At 36.8% G+C, this 20,941-nt stretch overlaps 1 protein-coding gene across 2 annotated transcripts in view; it reads left to right on the top strand.

Annotated features, from left to right (window-relative positions):
• Pik3cb (phosphatidylinositol-4,5-bisphosphate 3-kinase catalytic subunit beta) overlaps nt 1-20,941 on the top strand; it is a 119,991-nt gene that overhangs the window by 59,548 nt on the left and 39,502 nt on the right. Inside the window, exons 7-10 of one of the 2 annotated variants that reach the window (XM_010625585.3) lie at nt 611-781; nt 1,875-1,952; nt 15,950-16,201; nt 17,775-17,871. In XM_010625585.3, coding sequence (XP_010623887.1) covers nt 611-781; nt 1,875-1,952; nt 15,950-16,201; nt 17,775-17,871 — 598 coding nt within the window. The remainder of the gene's footprint in view (nt 1-610; nt 782-1,874; nt 1,953-15,949; nt 16,202-17,774; nt 17,872-20,941) is intronic. The other variant, XM_010625586.3, reaches the window with a different exon arrangement.

Below are 20,941 nucleotides of genomic sequence, written 5' to 3'. Positions count from 1 at the left end.
TATACTTCTATCCTTGGCAACACACTGGTCATACGAAAGCTTGGGTGGCTGGTGACATCATTATCTAGTGCCACTACTCCTTTCTGAGCATGCACATGGCCCATGTGTGTGCTGTTATTCGTTGCTCAGCTGCTGGGGTGACTTGGCTTATGTGTCAACAGAGAGGCCTCTGTGCGTTTGCCCACTGTAGCACATGTGCTGTATGTTTGCCACCACTGAGCTAATGACTCTGGAGCCAGATAAATGCATCTGTGTCAAATTGAGGTCTTAAAGATACTAGTTATATAACTTAACCCTTTTGAGTTTCATTTTTTTGTCAAATGTCATTTTTGTCAAATGTCATTTTTTTTGTCAAGATGTCAAATGGGACAATGCTTTAAAAAGTGTAGAGAATTGTGAAGATCAACATATAATCACATGTCAAGTTCAGTTAAGTTCTTAGGTATTCAATTAATGGTAGCTATTTAATGTATTGTGCTTTAAATGATCATATTCTTGATATGTTGTATAAGATGTGTTTGTATAGTGCACTTGGCATAGTGCTTCAAATTGATTTATTCTGTCAATATGTCTGCCTGAAAGCCTGCATTTCTCCCTTATTGTTCTGTAGTACATCCGGAACTGTGTTGTGAACAGAGCCCTGCCCCATTTTGTACTTGTGGAATGCTGCAAGATCAAGAAGATGTATGAACAAGAAATGATTGCCATAGAGGCTGCAATAAATTGGAATTCATCTAACTTTCCTCTTCCCTTACCACCAAAGAAAACACGAATTATTTCTGTAAGTTCCATGTGTGAGCCATGTAACTCTAGATGGCATGTGATTTTGTTAGATTATATGAGGTCTTACATTTCCTTTACTCACTTCTCTTTCTGTGAAAACCAGTGCATATTTACCAAAAACCGATCACCCATTTACTTAAAGTAAATTTCAGGCTATTATTTTAACTTGCTCAAGCAACAATTACTATAAATATCCCATTTATGTTTTTGGTACCCAAATTAAAAAAAAAAATGCCATGAAGTTAGAGATTGGACCTTAAACCTAGAATTTAAAAGAGCAGTTTGAGACATTTTGGTGGAAAAAGTGAGAAATAGTTGTTTTACAGGGCTGGGGATTTAGCTTAGTGGTCCTGCTGCCTGCCTTGCAAGTGCAAGATCTCAAGTTTGAACTCTGGTATCAAAAAAAAAAAAAAAAAAAAAAAAAAAAAGATTAAAAAAAAAAAAAAAAAAAAAGAAAAGAAATAGCTTTCATTTCTTAACTGAAACAGTGCTTTTGGTATAATATGCCTATATTTTTAATATTGAATTCCATTAAATAAGTATCAAAGGCACCTTTCTAGAATATATATGGTAGATTTAAAAGTTTGAGTTAATTTGAATAGTTAATAATTTTTATCTGCTACTTAGTCTTTCTAAATTCTATATTAAACCACTCCTTGATGATATCTCTATTAATACAATTTTAGTATATAGTATGTGCTGCCATGGTGAGTGTATCTGTGGTACTACAAATAGTTTATCCAAAGTTTTTAATACTATCTTGATTCTTTTTGTGAAGGAGCATGCTTTGGATTAAGTTTAGGACCTTGTGCATGCTAGCCAGCCACTCTGCTACTGAGCTACTTTCCTAGCCCCTGTTGATACTTTTTATTTTAGTGATTTCTCTTAGCAGTGGTGATAGCTCTTATGTTTTGCTGTGAAAGCCAAGAGCTAGTGGCTATAATGGTTAATTTAATATATGTGATTTTTCAGTTGTTAGTTCAGAACTTTGTTTTCATAATTTTCCAGGGTACATGAGATGATTTCATTGCTGCCAGAGAAAAAAAAATTTTTTTTTCATTTCAATACCTTTGTATTTATTTCTTTTTCAGCATGTTTGGGACAATAACAACCCTTTCCAAGTTGTTTTGGTTAAGGGAAATAAACTTAACACCGAAGAAACTGTAAAAGTGAGTATTTAAGATTTCAGTTTGCCACGTGGTATTCCATATGCTTAATGATGTCCTATAAGAGATTAAACTCTACCCATACCCACCAGTTACATGAGATGATGGAATTTGGAGATTCATTGTAAGACTATAGGGTATTTCTGTTTTAAAGTCTTTTTTGAGTAGAGATTTGTTGGTAAGATTGACATTGTTTGTCAAGTATATATTATGTAGAAGAAATTGTTTTTTGATTAGGAATTCAACAAGTGAAATATAAACCAAGATGGTTGATCACATATTTTTATGTAAGCTTACTCTCCTCTCACCTTGCTTGGAGCTTCATTCCAGCCTTCTTTTGAAGCCCCCACCCCCATTTTTTTTTCTTTCTGAGCACAGAGAAAATATAACATCTCTTAGATGAAAGAAAATAGATGACTACATTATAGATCACAAGACACATGAGAGTATTTACTGCATAACCCATACAATTAAATAAAAACCTAACAAGGCATTTTGCCTTAAAGTGTAAAGAATGCATTTTTCATATTTTGCTGGGCAGAAAATTAAGAGAACAGTTTTGTGATCCAAAAGAGAGATTTAATTAGTTTGAAATATTTGTCAACATGAGGTTGTATTCATTGGCACCTTGCCAAAAACCACTACTCTCTTGCTTTTGTACATGGACATTAAATAGTTTTTGGGATAGTGAGGGGTTGGGGGAAATGGAGGTAATAGGTCAAAGGATATAAAGATCTAGATAATTTGGATGCATAATTCTAAAGATCTAATGTACAACATGAGATCTGTATTTGATAATACTGTATTTGTATACTGGAAATTTGTTAAGATAGATTTTGGGTACTCATAAGGAAAAAAGATAATTATGCATGGTGATGGATATGTTTATTTGATTATAGTAATCACTTCACTATATGTATATATACACATACATATATTTACATGTATATATACACATACATACATACATATATATGTATATACACACATCATGTTGGGGTAGAATTGACTCACACCTGTAAAATCAGCTACTTGGGAGACTAAGGCAGAAAGATCACAAGTTCAAGGCCAGCCTAGGTGATTTATGGAGACCTTGTCTTAAAAAGAGTGAGGATATAGCTTGTTGGAAAAGTGCATGTCTAGCATGCAAGAGGTCCTGAGTTCAATCTCCAGTATCTCAAACAAAGCAAAGCAAACAGACAGACATGATGGTGCATCCCTGTAATCTCAGCATTTGGGAGCCTGAGGCTGGGGGATTACCATGATTTTGAGTCCAGCTTGGGCTACCTATTGAGTTCGAGGCTAGGCTGAACTACATAGAGAGACTCTGTCTCAAAACAAAACGACCCAAAAAACAAAGTAGTCAAAATGTTGTACACACTAAATGTATATAATTAAAAATATTCTTCGAATAGCAGTTAAGGGATTTGGACTTCATTTCTTAACTAGACTTTTTTTTTTTTTTTTTGTGCCGGAGATTGAACACAGGACCTTGTACTTGTGAGACAGGCATGGCACCACTGACCTGAATCCCTGGCCCTGTTTCGTTTTGTTTTGCTTTTGCAGTATGAGGGATAGAACCCAGGGCCCTTGCACTGAGCTTCATCCCCAGCCTGTCTACCTGTTTATTTGTCTGTTTGTTTGTTTGATTGAATGATTGATGGGGTTTCCCTAAATAATGCCCAGGCAGGGCTTGAACTTGGGATCCTCCTGCCTCACCTTCCCAGAGAGCTGTGATTACAAGTGTTTGTCACCACACCAGACTTTAAATTTTGTTTTTTTAATGAGTATGATAATTGCAGTTAGCTTGTTTTCTATTTTAATGGTAATTCTGTGTTTGTCTTTCTTTTATCTCATTGAGTTTATTGGTACTTTTTAGGTATACAGTACAGTTACATTCATCATTGGGATCTTGTGCCTTTACATGACAGGTCTTGGTTCTCATTTTTTCCCCATACCCCTGCCCTCCCTTCACCCCCTCCTCCCTTCCCTATTTCTGTGTTTGTCTTTTAATCTAAAGTTTCCTTATTGATTTTTTTTTTCAATTGTAAAAAGATAACATGAGCTGGGCAAGGTGGTGCAGCCCTGTAATCCCAGCGCTCAGGAGGTTGAAGTAGGAGGATTTCTGAGAATTCCAGGCCAGCCTAAGCTACATAGTGAGTTCAAGGCCGGCCTGAGCTACATAGTGAGACCCTGTCTCAAAAAACCAAAACTAACCAACCAAACAAAAAAATGACACAATTAAGAAAAAGGTACTCATTTCTCCTTTCCATTTTCTGTTTTTGTTTTTGTTTTTGGTACCAAGGATCAAACTCGGGACCTTACACTTATGAGGCAGGTGCGGTGCCCCTGAGCTAAACCCCCAGGCTCCCAATTATTTTTTTTTTGTGGTACCAGGGATTGAACTCAGGACCTTGTGCTTGCAAGCTAGACACCACTGTGCAAAATCCCCAACGCCTCCTTTGCATCTTCTTACTGTCATAAGGGATTCAAACTCAACAAGCCTTGTGAGTTACCTCCATGTTTATACAAGTACCCATGTGCATGTGCGTGCACACACACACACACAGGCATTAAGGTTTTTGTTTTATTTCTTTAATTGATAATTAATTTGTTAAAGTACAAGGAGATCATGTGACATACATTATTCTTTTTTTGTATACATTATTCTGTAATCATTATTCACTTGTAGTACATCTTGGATATTCCTGAGCATTAGTAAATATTTGGTAGTTTCTTGGGGATTTCCTCCTTTTCTTGAGACCGTGTCTTGCTATATAGTCTAGGCTGGCCTTGAACTCATTATGTAGTTTCAGTCCATGGTTACACGACTCTGTTTGTGGTCCTGTGGTGAGGCAGAACATCACGTTGAGAAACATTATGAAGCAAAGTTACCTACCTTGTGGCTAGGAAGGAGAGCCAGAAGGGAGGGAATAAGAGAGCAGGAGTGAGGGAAAGAGGGAAGGGGGAGAGGAAGAAGACAGAAAGGGAAGAGGGTAGGGGAAAAGGGGAAGGGAGGAAGGAGGGAGAAAAAACAAAATATCTCCTTTATGTACACATCTCCAGTACCTCCCCAGCACTCCATCTCCTAATGTTTTCACATTAAGTTATGATTCCACCAGTGGATTAACAGTGGATAAAGTTAGGACCCTAATGATCCAATCTCATTCCAAAGGCCTTTTCACACTGCTCCATTAGGACTAAGCCTTCCACACATGAGCTTTTGGGAGAACATTTCAGATCTAAAGCATAGCAGGTAGGGATAGATACATATCACATATATAAATGAAAATAGTAAATATTTACGGATATTTATTGGAAGTTTTTGGCTCACATGATTATGGAAGTGAGCACTTCAAAATCTGCAGGTAACTTAGAAAGCTGGAGACGCAACAAAGCCTTTAGTTCATCTGAATCTGAAAACTTGAGAATGAAGAATGCTAATGATGTATTTCCTGTATGAAAAGTAGCAGGCTTGAGGTGATGGAAGAGCCAGGTTTAGTTAGTTTTACAACAGGAAAAAAGCTTGGTGTCCTAGCTCCAAGGCAGTCATAGAGGAAGAATTCTCTTTTATTTGGGGAAGGGTCTGCCCTTTTGTCAAGGCTTGATTCAAGTGTTCAGTCTGTAGGATGAGGTCAAGCTATACGGGAGAAGGCAGTCTACTCTACTTATTGTACTTATTTGTTAACCTTATCCAAAACCTCCTAGAATAATATGACCAAATAATTTAGCAAAGCACCAAGAATAATGTTTGACTAAATAACTGGGGAACTGTGGGCCCTAATCAAGTTGACACACAAAGTTAATCATCATAGTAGACATCCTCATTTTCTTCTTAAAGCATTAAAGAAATTCTCCTACTTTGTTGAAAATTTTTATGCTGAAAAGGCATTCATTTTGTCAATTTTTTCCTATAATTATTATGATTACAGGTTTTTATTTTAGTCCATTATTTTGATTTTCAAAAGTTGAAACCAGCTGTCTGAGTCACTGTCTTTATTGTTGAGACACAATACTCAACACCTGCAATTTAAGGAGAGGCTTTTTTCTTTTGCTCATGGTTCTGTCCATGGTTGACTGCCTCCACAGGCAGCAGCATGGTTAGAGGGGCATACTGGAGGAAAACCACTCACATCGTGGTGACCAGGAAGCAGAGAGGGAAGGGTGGAACCAGGCAGGGATAAATGCCCTTCTAGGTCAGCTCCTAGCAACCCACCTCCCCTGACCAGGTCTTACTCTTAACAGCAAGTCAGGGCCCGGGGTTTAACTCAGTGGTTCTTCCACCTGTTTCACAAGTGCAAGGGCCTGAGTTTGATCCCTAATACCAAAAACAAAAAACAGCAAGTCAGCTATACTGCCCCCAGGGACCAGTTCTTTTTTAAATGCCTCACCCATGAGTGCACAAGGTTCCCTGGGAACATCTAGTTATAAACCATAACATCAACTTTGCATTTGTGAAATAAGCCTGACTTGATAAAGATGTCCTAGCCTTCATACATTGCTTATTTTAATTTATTAATATTTTGTTATTTATAAATACTTTGTTATACTGTTGAAATATTTGCTGTTGGAGAATATTTCTTTGGTTTTAGAGATGGGTGTCACTATGTAGTTCAGGCTGGTCTTGAACTCACTACGTATCCCAGGCTGGCTTGGAACTCCAGCAATCCTCTGGTTTAGTTTTGATATTTTTTTGCTATTTTTTTTGTCTAATTATGACAGTGAGATATTGTGGTCCCCCATTACAGTTGTATTAGTGCTTATTTGATTTTTCATATCTGTTAATATTAGTTTTATATAGTTGGGTGCACTGGTATTTGGTACATATATGTTTAGGATTTTTATCACTTCCTCTTGAATTGTTCCCTTTACAAGGATGTATTGTCTCTCTTATTTAGTCTTGGCTTGAAATCCACTTTATCTGCAAATAAAATTACTAGTTCTACTTTTTTCTAGGTTTTTGTCCCATGGAATATTGTTTGCCATACTTTGACTTTCAATCTGTGAATTTGTTACTGAATTTAATGTGTTTCTTGTATGTAGCGTATTGTTGGATCTTGCTTTTTGATCTATCCTGACAGCCTGCTTCTTTTGATTGGTGAATTGAGACCATTTACATTGATGGTTATAGCTGATATATATTGACTTATCCTTGTGGTGTTATTTTCCTGTTGCTGGTTTCCTTCTTTCATCCTTCAGAGCACTTTAGAGTGTTGCTTTGGTGGTCATGAATTACTCAGATGTTCTTTGTCATGGAAGCATCTAATTTCTCCATCAATTTTTAAAGAGAGTTTTGTAGGGTTCATAAATCTGGGTCAGAGGTTGTTCTCCTTTAGGACTTGAAATACTTCACTCCAAACTCTCCTTGATATGATTCTTATGGGCTTTCTGTATAGATATTTCTGTACTCAAACAGCTTTTTTTTGGGGGGGGGTTTAAGACAGGATCTCTCCATGTACTTGAGACTGACCTGGAACTCACGATGTAGTCCAGGCTTGTGTCAAACTCACAGCAATCCTCCTGCCTCAGCCTCCTGAGTGCTGGGATTACAGGTGTGTACCACCACATCTGCCTTTAAACAGCTTTTAATATTCTGTTCTTGTATTGAATTTCTAGAATTTTGACTATTATATGTTTGGGGGAAGATTTTGTCATTTTATCATGGCTAATTGGAGCTCTATATGCCTTCATTATCTGTATGTCAAATTCTTTTTCCTTGTTTGGGAAGTTTTCTGCCATTACTTCTGTGAACAGGTTTTTTATGTTCTTAGTGCTACCTCCTGCTTTTTCATTGACTCTGATCAATCCTGTGATATTCTTCTTTACATCATGTAGCACCTGCTGGATTGATTTCTCATGGTCGCTTCTTTTTTTTTTTTTTTGGTACCAGGGATTGAACTCAGGACCTTGCGCTTGCAAGGCAGGTGACAGAAACACTGAGCTAAATCCCTGGCTCTCCCTTCCCATTTTTAAGAAATCTCTCTTTTCAAGATCACTACCCACAATTGTGTCTTTTCTGATACTGTGTCCTGGCATTGGCTCATTCTGCTGCTTATACTTTCATTGGAGTTTTAAATCTTTTGGATATCCATTTGAAGCTTATTTCTCCATCAATTTTTAAAGATAGTTTTACAGGGGACATCAATCTGGGTTGGAGGTTGCTTTTGTTTAGGAATTGAAATACTTCACTCCAAGCAGACCTTGACTTGAGGGTTTGTATTTTATGGATTCTATTTATTTTCTCTGCTGGACATTCATGGTTTTCATCATTTTCCTGAGTTTCTCTGTTTTCTTTTTTAAAAATCTATATCGGCTTTAGAGTCACTCACTAAGCATGTCTTTTATTCTGGTCACCATCTGTGTAGATATCTAAGAAATTATTTCTGCTTTTAATTGTTCTAGAGCTTTGTTCACTTGCATTGTTGCCTCTGCTGTTACCATTTCATAGAGTCCAGGTGGGTGGCTTTTGGATTGTTGTACTTCATTTCTCCCTCAGTTTGCATATGGTGACCTGAAAGTCTGGAGCATTGGCATCTTGTTTACATTTCTTCTTCTCACTCCTCCTCTTTCTTCTGCTCCTCCTTCTCCCCCACCCTTTAGTTTAATTCCTTGGTTGATGCTTATAGATTGTTATGGCAAATAGCTTTAGTGGTCATTTTCAGAACCTGTAGGAAATTACTCATTGTTATCTTCCAGATGTAGCTGGCTTTGGGGTTTTGATTCTGTTGCCAGATCCTACCTCTTAAGTTTATTGGGCATGAGGAGTTTCTGCCTTACTTAACACCACCCAGTGCTTTGGCATTGGCCTATAGTATTTTTTAAGACCCTGGGCAATCTACAGGAAGAAAAACTGATTGGCACGGTTATGTCACCTTGGCTAAATAGTACAATCAGTAATAGCGGTAGCATCAAACACATCGTAGAAACTGACAAACTGTGGTAAATATTAATTTGCCACCTTTAATCATGTGAACTAGATTTATGGTTAACTAACAAAATTTAGAATGAGCTAGAAAATTGTGTAAGGTAAATAAGCCCTCAATATGGTGATTTCACCTGAAAGGAAAAAGATTTAGAAAGGATTGGTGGTGGAGGGGATAAAGAACTAAATGACTTTAGAAGCAAGAAGCAAGGCTTGGGGACAAAGAAAGATCATACAAACTCTGGGAAACTAATGAAGAAGATAAGTGCGAGAGAAGAAATAAAAATAAGGACGAACAGAACAACCACCACCACAACAACAAAAAATCTAGAAACCATGTTCACACTCATGTAAAAAGAACAAAGAAACAGACAAAAAACAAAAAGGGTAACAAAATGAAGAAAGAAAAAGAAGAACAAAACAAAGAAGGGGAAAAAAAGAGAAAGAAGGAAAAAAAGAAACATCCTATTCAAGATGTGTCTCTGCTGTCCCGGGTAGACAGTGTGAGCAGACAGAGTCCAGATCTGAGTTTAATCCCAGGAAGCCATCACTGATGTATGGTGGGGTTGTGGATAATCCCAGCCGTCCACTGTGAGACAGTGACAGATTTGTTGAGTGTGCCACAGACTGTGTGCCTCCTGCTCACTTGAGCTCCGCTCCCTGTCTTCTGGCCCGCTTGAACTAGGCACCCTCACCATGACAGCAAGAGCCACCAGATGAAGCAGGCTGGTAGATTTTCTGAGTTCAGAGCTCAGCTGACCCCTCTCCAAGATGGCTATCAGCCAGTTGCCCTCTCCAAATAGTTCACCAGCCACTGAAGTCTGCTTTGTCCACTGTTCTGTGCCACTGGTGCCTTTCTCCTCTGGGATTGCCAATAGTTACCATGTGTCTGCAGGTTTCAGCCACCCTTCCTATACCATGAGTCCAGACTCAGGAGCAGAATGCCACCTGCATCCTCCCTCTCTTTTGTTGAGGTCTTTTTTGGCTCTCCCTGTGGACTTGAGTTCTCGATTCAAATTGTTCCTGGTTCCTGGGGGACCCACTTTCCTTCTTCTCACACCACTATATTCCAGTGTTTGCAGGCCAAATCCCAGAGAGTTTTTTTCTCTGCTGCTTGCTACTCTGCCATCTTCCCACAATTTTACAGAAGTTTCAGTCCACAGTCAGCTGGTTCCAATGCAGGGTGGTCTGGAAGAGGGGCATCACAGAGGATAAAGAGCTCATGGCATGAGGAACAGAAAGGAGCAACTGCAAATTGTGATTTAATAATACATATTTGGTGTCTGGCACAGAGCTTCTAAAATCCTTGTAATTTTCCCAGTGATAGAAGTATCTTTTATTATAATACTTCAAAAAACTTCAAAATCTAGTTAGTGATAGGAATATATGTATGTATATATTTATATGTATGTATGGAAAATTAACTGTGGCTAAAAGCCTCTACATAACTTCAATTCAGAGTTACCACCTAGGTGGATAGAGGATTAGAACTTTCAGTCTTACCCTCTTACCTCCAGATTAGGAAAGGGTGTTGATCACCTAGCCTGTGACTGGTGATTTAATCAGCCATTCTTTTATTTTGGAGGGGTACTGGGGATCGAACTCAGGACCTTGCACTTACAAGGAAGGTGGCAGAACAACTGAGCTAAATCCGCAGCCCTAATGAGCCATTCTTATTTAATGGAAACCTCACAAAAACTATAAGTGGTGAGGCTCAAAGGGCTTTTGAGTTGATGAATACATGCATATGCTCAGTAGTGGTACATTACAGCTGCTGGGAAAGAAGCACCTGTGCTGGGACTCTTTCTGGTTCTCACTTTGTATACCTTTTTGGCTGTTTATTTCTATCTTTTGTAATATCCTTTGTAATAAACTGCTAATCATGTTGCCCTACGTTTTGTGAGCCATTTGACTGAATTATTGAACCCCAGGAGGGAGTTTGTTAACTCCCAGTTGATTACCAGTTGACCAGAAATACAGATGGCAACCTGGGACTTCCAAATGGCATCAGAAAAGGTTTGGGAGGTGGGGGTGGGGGTGGGGATGGGGAACAGTCTTGTGGAACAAAGCCTTTAACATGTGGTGCCTGTGCTAATTCCAGGTAGTTAATATCAGAATTGAATTACAGGACACCCAGATATGTCCAGAGAATTGATTGGTGGAGGAAAAAACTCCACATACTTGGTGACTGAGATTGAGTGTAGAATAAACAGTTTATCCCCTTTTACAAGTGATTAAAAAAAAAAACACATACTCTGTGCTCAGTCTGCCTCCCCTCTGAGCCCCATGACATTCACTTCACATTTAGTAATAATAGTGTAACTGTATGGTAAGTATTTGATTCTGTTTTTTGTATTAGGTGTGTAATTTGGTCTTCAATTTTTAAAATTTTATAATTTGGTCTTCTGAATGAACTGTTCTCTTTACAGATAACAGTGTTTCACTGTTCTAATGTTCTGTAACTTTTAAATAGAGTTAGATTGACAGGAGGCATCTTATCATGTCACCCTATTATCTTCAGATTTTAAAAAATTTGGCCAAAAAGGTAATGCTTTGAGGGCTGAGAATATAGCTCAGTAGTAAAGCAGTTGCCTAGCTTCAATCCCCAATAACACACAAATACATATACACACATACATACAACCCACAGGAAGGGTGCTTACAAGTTTTTGTAGTTTTATTGAATGTGAAATGTGCTAATTATCTCACAAGAAAGTCAGTGGCAATAATAAGTTTTTTAATCCCCCCATCCCAGAAAGTGATTTATTACTCTGCTTTTAGAATATAATAAACTCTTGGAAACCTTTTTAGAAAAAATATTCTTAGCACTGTAGAACTTTTCTAAAACACTGTGTTGTCAGTGAATATAGAAAACATGGCAATAAAAAGTTTTTATCAGTGATAGAAGGTATTACTTTTCTCTCGTCTCATTGCTGAGACAAAATACCCAGCACCAAAAGTTAAAGGGGAAGGGGTGTATTTGGTTTACATTTCATAGAGGTTTCAGTCCATAATCAGCTGGCTCTAAGTCAGGGATGACAAACAGGCATTAAAGAGGAAAAACAAGATGGTACCCACGTGGTAGTATGGGCAACAAAGGGGTGTAACAGCATCTTACTGTCCCTTTTATTCAGACTACCTGGATTAGGGCGATGCCAAATTAATCACTCACATGTAATGGTTTAATAATTACACGTTCTTAACCCCAGCATCACACATTCCAGATTCAACTAACTACTCTGAAGAAGAAAGGCCCACTTCACCTGCATGAGGCTTTGGGAGGTCATCTAAATAAAAACCATAATGGAAGGATAAGAAATGGTTCTTCCAGTGATGAAATAATAATATGACATTTGAAACTGGTCAGTCATGGCACTAGTCTGCCCTGAAACATTTGGCATACAACAGCAGGTAAAACAGGTTTATCCAGAGTGTGGACTTCAGGTAAATGTGACAGAAGGGGAGACAGACTCTTGGGAGAGAGTTCTGGCGAGAGTGAAGGCAGATGTGGCCAATAAATAAGTGGAGCACAAGTGTTAGTTATCGAAGTGGAAGCCTTAACCAGGACAGATTTTCCTGTGTAAGTTGAAAGACAAGGTGGTTAGAGAGTGAGGAAGTAGCGAGTGAGGATTTTGAGAGCAGGGAATTCAGAAGTAGGAAGAGTTTTAGGCATGTGGACTCTGTCTCTGCACCACTGAGTAATTGTCTTCTCACTTGGTGTTCTTCAGACCTAAGAAAACAATTACTTGTATTTTCCTTGTAAGAAACTCGAAAGCTTGTACCACTTTACTTATGATTACCTAGCCATTTTCTTTAAATCAGATAGTACTTAGCTCCAGATTGCTGTTTTCAGTCACTGGATAGACATTTCTAAAGCCAACTCATATTTGGTATCCCCAACTCATTCCTTCCCCCTTTAGTTGCATCCTCTTCCATTTAGTAATAGAGCTTGTTACAGTTTATATCTGGATGTTCCCTCAAAGCCTCATGTGATCAGAAGTGGGGATTATAGAAGGTGATTGGATTATGGGACTCTACAGCTGACTTGATATCAGGAAGTGGGCCTTGTCAGAAGCATGTCTGGTCCCAAGTCTTGAGAGTGTGACCTGAAAAGTATATCTCCCTTCCTGGTTCCTTCCTTCACTCTATGCTCCCTGGCTGCTATGCTGTAAGCAACTTTCCTTTGGCCATGCCCTTCTACCATTCCTTTTTCCCTTGGATCCAGCCAGCTGTGGACTAAGAACATGAGCCAGAATAAACCTGTCCTTTAAGTTGTGGGTGGCACATATTGTGTCTCAGTGACAAGAAAGTGACTAAGAGTTGGAGTTGTCTCAGTGCCTTGCTATATCTAACCAGTCGGTCCTGTTGAAATACCACATTAATATCTTCTACTATATATTTCTTTCTTTTTGTCTTAAGTCTGCCATGGGTTACTTCCTTGCAAGTTTTAGTGATAGCCTGTTGGCCACCCTTCTTGCCTCTATTTTCATATCCTACTTTATACCCAAGAATTTCTCTAACCTGAAGACAAAAGTGGTATTTTAAATTGTTTGTTATATTCCTACTTAATAGTCTTTAATGGCACTGACTTTGCGTCTAAGGAACATAGTTTTAGTTCATTTCCATATTCCTCATATGCCTATAGCTGTACCATACTGTTTTTTTTTTCTCATGGAATGCCAGAAGGGCTTGTCTTTGCACCTGCAGTAGGTGCCTCCTTTTTCCTTCTCTGCCTGTTAAACTCCTTTTAAGATAATGTTTTGCCAGGCATGGTGGCACACACCTGCAATCTCAGTGCTTGGGAGGCTGATGCAGGAGGATTGCCATGAATTTGAGGCCAGGCTGGGCTGTATAGTGAATTCAAAGCTAATCTGAACTACATAGTGTGACCCTGTCTCAAAAAGAAACAGAGAAACAAAACCAAACACAACTAAAAGAAAATAACTTATGGTATAACAGTGGTAGGACCTTTCTAACCTCTTACTCCTTTTATTCCTTATGATCAAAAATATGTTAAAAATACTAGTTGTCATTTTCTCATATTTAAATCATTTGAAAATAATATATGAGGTAGATGTAAAGATTTCTTAAAAGTGTTGTGTATGTCTCTGTAAAGTTTAGAAAGTAGTCCTTATAGTCTTTACAAACTAAAAATGAAAGTCTCTGAATTTTTTTAATTATTTCTGAGAACACAGAGAAATACCATTTAACCTAGTTTAAAGAGATACAGATTAGGGCTGGGGATTTAGCTCAGTGGTGCCACTGCCTGCCTCTAAGTGCAAGATCCTGAGTTCAGTCCCCTGTACTGCAAAATAAACAAACAACAACAAAAACAAAACAGAGATGTAGATTTAAGTAAAGGTTATTTGAAGCTATAGGTGCTCCTGCTGGTAACACGGAGAAAAACCTAAGAGGTGTTTCTGATGTTTTTAAAGGCCATCTACAGTTTTATGGAGACAGTAGAGAATGAGCTATTCCAAAAAGTTTGTTTTTAACAATACACCAAAAAAATCAGTTCTGTTTTCATTAAATTTCATGTGCTTTAGATGGATGCTGGACATCTTGACATTTTCTGTATTATATAATATAGAATTTAAATTTAGAGCATCCTGCCATTTTATACTTGTTATAATATTAATTTTATAAGTTTTTTGGAGGGGTACCAGGGATCAAACTCGGGACCTTGTGCTTGCAAGGCAGGCAGTAGGACCACTGAGCTAAATCCCCAGCCCAATTTTAGAGTTTTTTGAAGATAACAAAATCATTATTGAAGGAATGACACATCACTAATACTTCTGCTATCCCACTATAAGTTAGTTTTATTAATATTTTTTATTCACATGGTCACAAAGTTAACATACTTTTTAATACTATTTTGAGTTATTGCATTCTTTAAGTTTATATCATAAATCTGTTTTCTTAATGTACAGATTTCATGATAGATTGAAAGAGACAAAATGTTAAGTAGGTGCTGGTGTCATGTTCACAATCCCCATACTGGGGAGGCTGAGGCAGGAGGATCACTTTGAATTTGAGGTCAGCCTAGGCTTTATAGTGAGTTCAGGGCTAGCCTCAACTATATAGCAAAAAAAGAAAATAAATAAAATAAAATGAAATTAAAGACAAGCCTAAAAAATTCTACATATGTAGTAATCTGTTCTGTAAATATTTGTTGATGGTATATGTTGGTGTCATATCTTAATAAATTGGTATTAAAAAGTTGATCTTAAAAGTATATTATTGGGTCAATCTCTGTATTTTAGTATTGTACTGTTCTTAATTCTTTTTTTGTTGTTCATTTTTAAGTTAGAAATAGGTTATGTATTTTTAAAAATTTATATAAATGAGTAAGTAAAGTTTTTTGAGAGATTGTATATATGTCTTGTATCAACCTGGATGTAGGCCTTTAAAAATGAAGGAAAGTGATTATAGATGTGAATAATCGTAATATAAACATAATATCTTGGCTCTTATTAGGATAGATTGACAAATTATTTAGAAGTAGAAAGAAACTTTTGGAGCCTTCTCATCTGTTGGGTTTTTATTTATGAGTACACTGAAGAGTAAGACAAAGCTCCAATTAAATGAAATCAATGAGGATGAGCCTTTGCTAGTAGTGTTTTGTTTTGTTGGCTTTTTGAGACAGGATCTTGGCATGTATTTTATCCTGGCTTTGAATTCACTGTGTAGCCCAGGCTCGTCTCAAACTGCAGTAATTCTCTTGTCTTAGCCTCCTGAGTGTTGGGGTTACAGGTGTGCACCATCCCACCTGGCTCTGTTAGTATTTCTGTGATTTATTTTGGTTTCTTCAGTCCTTTTTAAGCTACAGATCCTTGGCATTTAAGATAGTAGGTGATTTTGTAGTTGACCTACTCACTAAGTGAAAAACACTTTAAGCTAATCATAGTTTAGTGAGGAATATACTGATTAATTATAGCCTGATGGCTCTTGTGGACAAATAGGCTTTGCAAAAATTGGTATGCTTATTCTCTCAGTATGTATTTCATCATTCTCCAAAGTAGAGATGTTTCAGTGGTATACAGAATTTATGATTTTGTTTTCATCTTGTCCATTACAGGTTCATGTCAGGGCTGGACTTTTTCATGGTACTGAGCTTCTGTGTAAAACCATTGTAAGCTCAGAGATATCAGGGAAAAATGATCACACTTGGAATGAAGCACTGGAATTTGATATTAATACATGTGACTTGCCAAGAATGGCTCGATTATGTTTTGCTGTTTATGCAGTTTTGGATAAAGTAAAAACGAAGAAATCAACCAAAACTATTAATCCTTCTAAATATCAGACCATCAGGAAAGCAGGAAAAGTGGTAATGTGTACTAATTTCTAAAAATTGTTTATAGAATTAAATGATTTTAAGACTGTTTGAAGTAGTTGAGACTTTGTTTTGTAACTGGTCCCTAAGAAGTCTCTATTTTTATGTCTTACTCATTCATACTCTTAAATAACTATTCTATTACAATGTGATACCTTTTAGATATGGTTGAAAATATTTAAAAATAACTGGTCCACAATTTGTTTGTTTGTTTGTTTGGAGACAAGGTCTCACTATGTAGTTCATGTTGTCCTCTAAATCAGCGAACCCTCCTGCCTCAGCCTCCTGAGTGAGGGATTATAGACCTTTGGCACCAATATTGGCTACAGTTTCTTCTCTAAAATCCAAGGTTCCAGATTTGTTTGACAATTCAAAATTTTATACAAGTACATTGTGCTCAATATGTCTTGTAGATTCTGGGGTACATATGTATAATCAAACACATCAGTATTTGTTGTGAAATATATGAATATTCATACTAACTGTAGCAAATGAAGATTTTCATTAGCTTCCTCTCATCTTTGGTTATGCTTTGCTTCCACATTAATTATGAGCAAACCTTTTCAGAACTTCTTGAATTTTGAAATAATTGATGAAGACTGGTGGACCTGTTGTCATGTTTTAGTTTTCCATTTCATATTTTAGTCAAGTGTTTTTCTTTTTTTCTCTTTTTTTTAGTAATTTTTGAGGAGTGTGAAGACATGAATTTTAGTTACTATATTTACCTATACAAATTTGTGACCTTTCTTCCTGGGAATGTGAGCATTTCCTCTGGTTATCATATATTCTAAAAAATTGTAATGACTGAAAAATCATAGAATAGTTTGTTCTTTTGTGGTTTTTTTTTTTTTAACCTGATAATGGAATTTGTCTCACATTTGAGTATTTATAACTTTTAAAATACAATGTGGCCAAGCCCGGGTGTGGTGGCGCACACCTGTAATCCAGCACTCAGGAGGCTGAGGCAGGAGGATCACTGCGAGTTTGAGACCAGCCTGAGCTACATAGTGAGTTCCAGGTCAGTCTCACTACATAGGGAGACCCTGTCTCAAAAAACCAAAAAGAAAAAAAATACAATGTGGCCAAATTAATCTGTTAAAATTCCTAATAACTCAGTGGCTCCCTTTTAGCTATTTGAAGAAATCCTGTAACACTTAGAGACATTGCCTCCTGAAAGCTCTGAGCACATATCTCCACAGTATCCCCGCCCCCCTGTCTCCCCTCCCCTACTCAGGACCTTGGTGCTCTTGAGGCAAGCATGTGCCACTGTCCTGCTTCTTATTCTCAAAGGCTATACAGCAAATATTCTATTATATCAATATACTGTTTTATTGTGTTACATTATTTTACTTCTAGTGGTTTCCTTAACTATTATAAAGATGTTTAGCATTTTTTCACATCTTACTTTGATTTTTTAAAAAAAATTTCCTAGAGGGCCAGGGATTTAGCTCAGCAGTTCTGCTGCCTGCCTTGCAAGCGTAAGGACCTGAGTTTGATCCCTATCCCTGGAACCAAAAAAAAAAACAATTCCTAGAACTAACGCTGAAATGGTATTTTTTTTCAACAGCATTATCCTGTAGCATGGGTAAATACCATGGTTTTTGACTTTAAAGGACAATTGAGGTCTGGAGACATAATATTGCACAGCTGGTCTTCATTTCCTGGTAAGATTTAGATCCTAATCCTTAGTGTTAAACAGTAACTAGCTCTTCACTTATAGACTAGTTAATCTTTCTTTATGACTCACCATTCTTGCATTTTAGTAAATACATGATGTTTTACTATTTATTCTAAAACAAATTTACATAGAATACTTTAATACATTCATAAAATAGTTTTTTTTCTGAGTGTTTTTATTTCACAAATGTGTTCTTGCTTTAAACATTTTATTTTTTTTAGTTTTTTCCCCCAGGAATCCTAAGGAACAACTTTTGTTATTCTTTGTTATACTAACTAGTAAAAGGAACATTTACTAAAATGGAAGAAAGTAGAAACCTTTTACAACATTAGTTGGCTTAGTCTGAGGTTTGAGGTTAAGTAGAACACCTTCCACATGCCTGTATTTTTTAAATACTGCTTAAAATACCTGTATCAAATGATATACATGGTTTTGTTCTCCATTTTACTGATGAAGTAAAGATTAGGGACAATAGATTAGTAAATCTTACACAATTGGTTCATACCTATAATTAGAATGAAAGACTACTCTTTCCATTATTCCATACTGCTTTCCCAAACAGTGGAATTTTTTAAGTATAAACTTTGCATTTGTAGTAGTGATTTTATTTCCTTATAGTTTATTTGGTGACACTGTGAGCTTATTTGGATTTTTAAATTATTTTGCTAGTGATAAACATTTTAAATGTTCTTATATTAGGAGTTGCTTCCTGGTACATTATTTCTTGAGTAATAAGTTACTTATTGATACAAACTTTTCACACAATCGTGTGTGTGTGTTTATCTTTTCTTATTTATACCCTCTGTATAAACTTTCTCCAAATATAGGAGAACTGTGTGTATTAGACAAATTTTTTTCCCTCTGTACTGGGAATTGAACTCAGGACCTTCTACTTGCCAGGCAGGTGTGGTCCCACTGAGCTACATCCCTGGCCCTAGACACATTTCTTAGGAGGAACTGTCTTTTCAAAAGAGTAAAAATTATGCATCTTAGCACTGTACTTTCTTAAAAATCTTAATTTAGACATACACATGTTCTCTAGAATCACCAAGCAGCTTGACTTGTATTTTTAGTGAAAATGTTATTTTTAGTATTACTAACTGGCATGCCTTGAACCTGACTTCAACTCTTAAGAAAATGTACAGTTTTTAAAAGTATAATTAGAGCCAGGCATGATGACTCAAACCTATGATTCCACTATTCTGAAAGGTTGAGGCAGGAAGATGGCAAGTTCGAGCCCAACCTGGACAACTTAGAAATGTACTGAGACCATGTCTCAAAAAAAAAAAGAACCCAGGCATAGTGGTCCATACCTGCAATCCCAGCACCGAGAGGCTGAGTCAAGAGGATTGCTGAAGATTAGAGGCCAGTCTGGGCTACATAGTGAGTTCAAGGTCAGCCTGAACTACATATTGAGAACCTTTCTCAAGAAAAGAAAAATAAGTAAGTAAATAAAAAAAATAAAATTACATAGGGCTGGAGATGTAGTTCAGTACAAAAGCCTTGAGTTCAAACCTCTGTCCTTCAAAATAAGACAATGTATGATATAAATAAGTGAACATACTTAGCTTCACTTGTATCAGTTCTAGAATTGTCATGTTTATCCCAGTGGGACCAAGCAAGAAACAAAGAAATTATAAGTAATCTATAGAGTCCCTAGTTTATTACTACAAGGTATATAATTACATTTACTGGTTTCTTTTGTATCTTTACAGAATTCTTCATGAACACTAGGAAATGTAAATACAGTTTTCTGTTGATCTCCCTACAAAATAGCATTTTGTGAACAGCGTTTGTGCTCCTTAATTTTTTTACCTTATATATCTGCATAAAGAAATTTTTAAAAGACAAGGTCTTACTAGTAGTAGTCCAGACCAGTTCTGAACTCATTATATACTTCAGGCTGGCGATCCTCTTGCCTCAGTCTCCCAAATGCTAGGATTACAGGCATGTGCTACCATGCCCAGCTCAAGAATTGCTTTTATAAAAAGTGGGCTTATCTTTTGCTATTTCAAATAATGCCATGACTAATAATGTTGCTTATGTGCAGGTGTATGTCTAAGGCATATTCCCAGAAGTGGGTTTATTGAGTCAAAGAATAAACACATTTGTAATTTTTATACATAATTATATATTGCTCTCTAACAAAAATTGTATGAAATTATACTCTCCATTTATGGTATACCTAGGAGTGCCTTAATATGGCCTCTTTTAAATATATCCTATACCTGTATTTTTGAGGGTACTACCAAAATGTTAATTTGACTTAAGATAGGTTGCACTTGATAGGCCAAATAAGTATAATGCTGCTGGGCAAGTATGGGGTTGTCATTTATTGAGAAATCAGCTCTGGAAGTATATAAATAATCAGAGTTGCCTCCATGAAGGTGAAAATTGAACCTATAAGATCAGAAGAAAAATAGTTAGATGAGCAAAGCCTCGAGGAACTGGAATTTGTAAAGGTTTTCTATCATGGGAGATAATTCTGAGTGTATATATTTTATGGACATTAGGCATAGGCAAAATGGACCTTATATTTTATTTCTTTAGAATGCGTAGGGAGAACAATAATTCTAAAATTGGGATAAGAAAAAAGGTACTGCTTTAAAGAAGGGAGGCTTTAGATTGCACTACTAACTCCATTTTGAGTTTACTTGTCTATGAAATTACAAAATTATATTATGTAAATTCCAAGGTTTTCTGATTACATTGCAATTCCAAGGCTCCATGCACAAATCTGTGAATAAACCATATTTAGGGTAGTGGGAAAAAGGACCACGTTGCCTTGAAGAAAGAAACAGTTGGAGAAGGAAAAGGAATATGATTTGAAAGGAGTATTACAGAGACTGCCAGAGAAAGTATTTATGTCAGAAGTTGCAAGATAAGAAAGGAGCATTTACACCATTAAATTTATTACGACAGTGTCATTGAAGTCTCAGAATATCAGTCTGGGTACTTTGGTGACCATGAAAACAAGATTGCATGTGACTGCCAAGTCTGTGTACAGGTATAATAGTTCCTGTGGGCCACCTAATTTTTTTTTTTTTTTTTTACCG

Source organism: Fukomys damarensis, unplaced genomic scaffold, assembly GCF_012274545.1.
Source record: "Fukomys damarensis isolate Sample0158 unplaced genomic scaffold, DMR_v1.0_HiC HiC_scaffold_37, whole genome shotgun sequence".
Lineage (NCBI taxonomy): Eukaryota > Metazoa > Chordata > Mammalia > Rodentia > Bathyergidae > Fukomys > Fukomys damarensis.
This window is presented reverse-complemented; position numbering and strand designations above follow the sequence as displayed.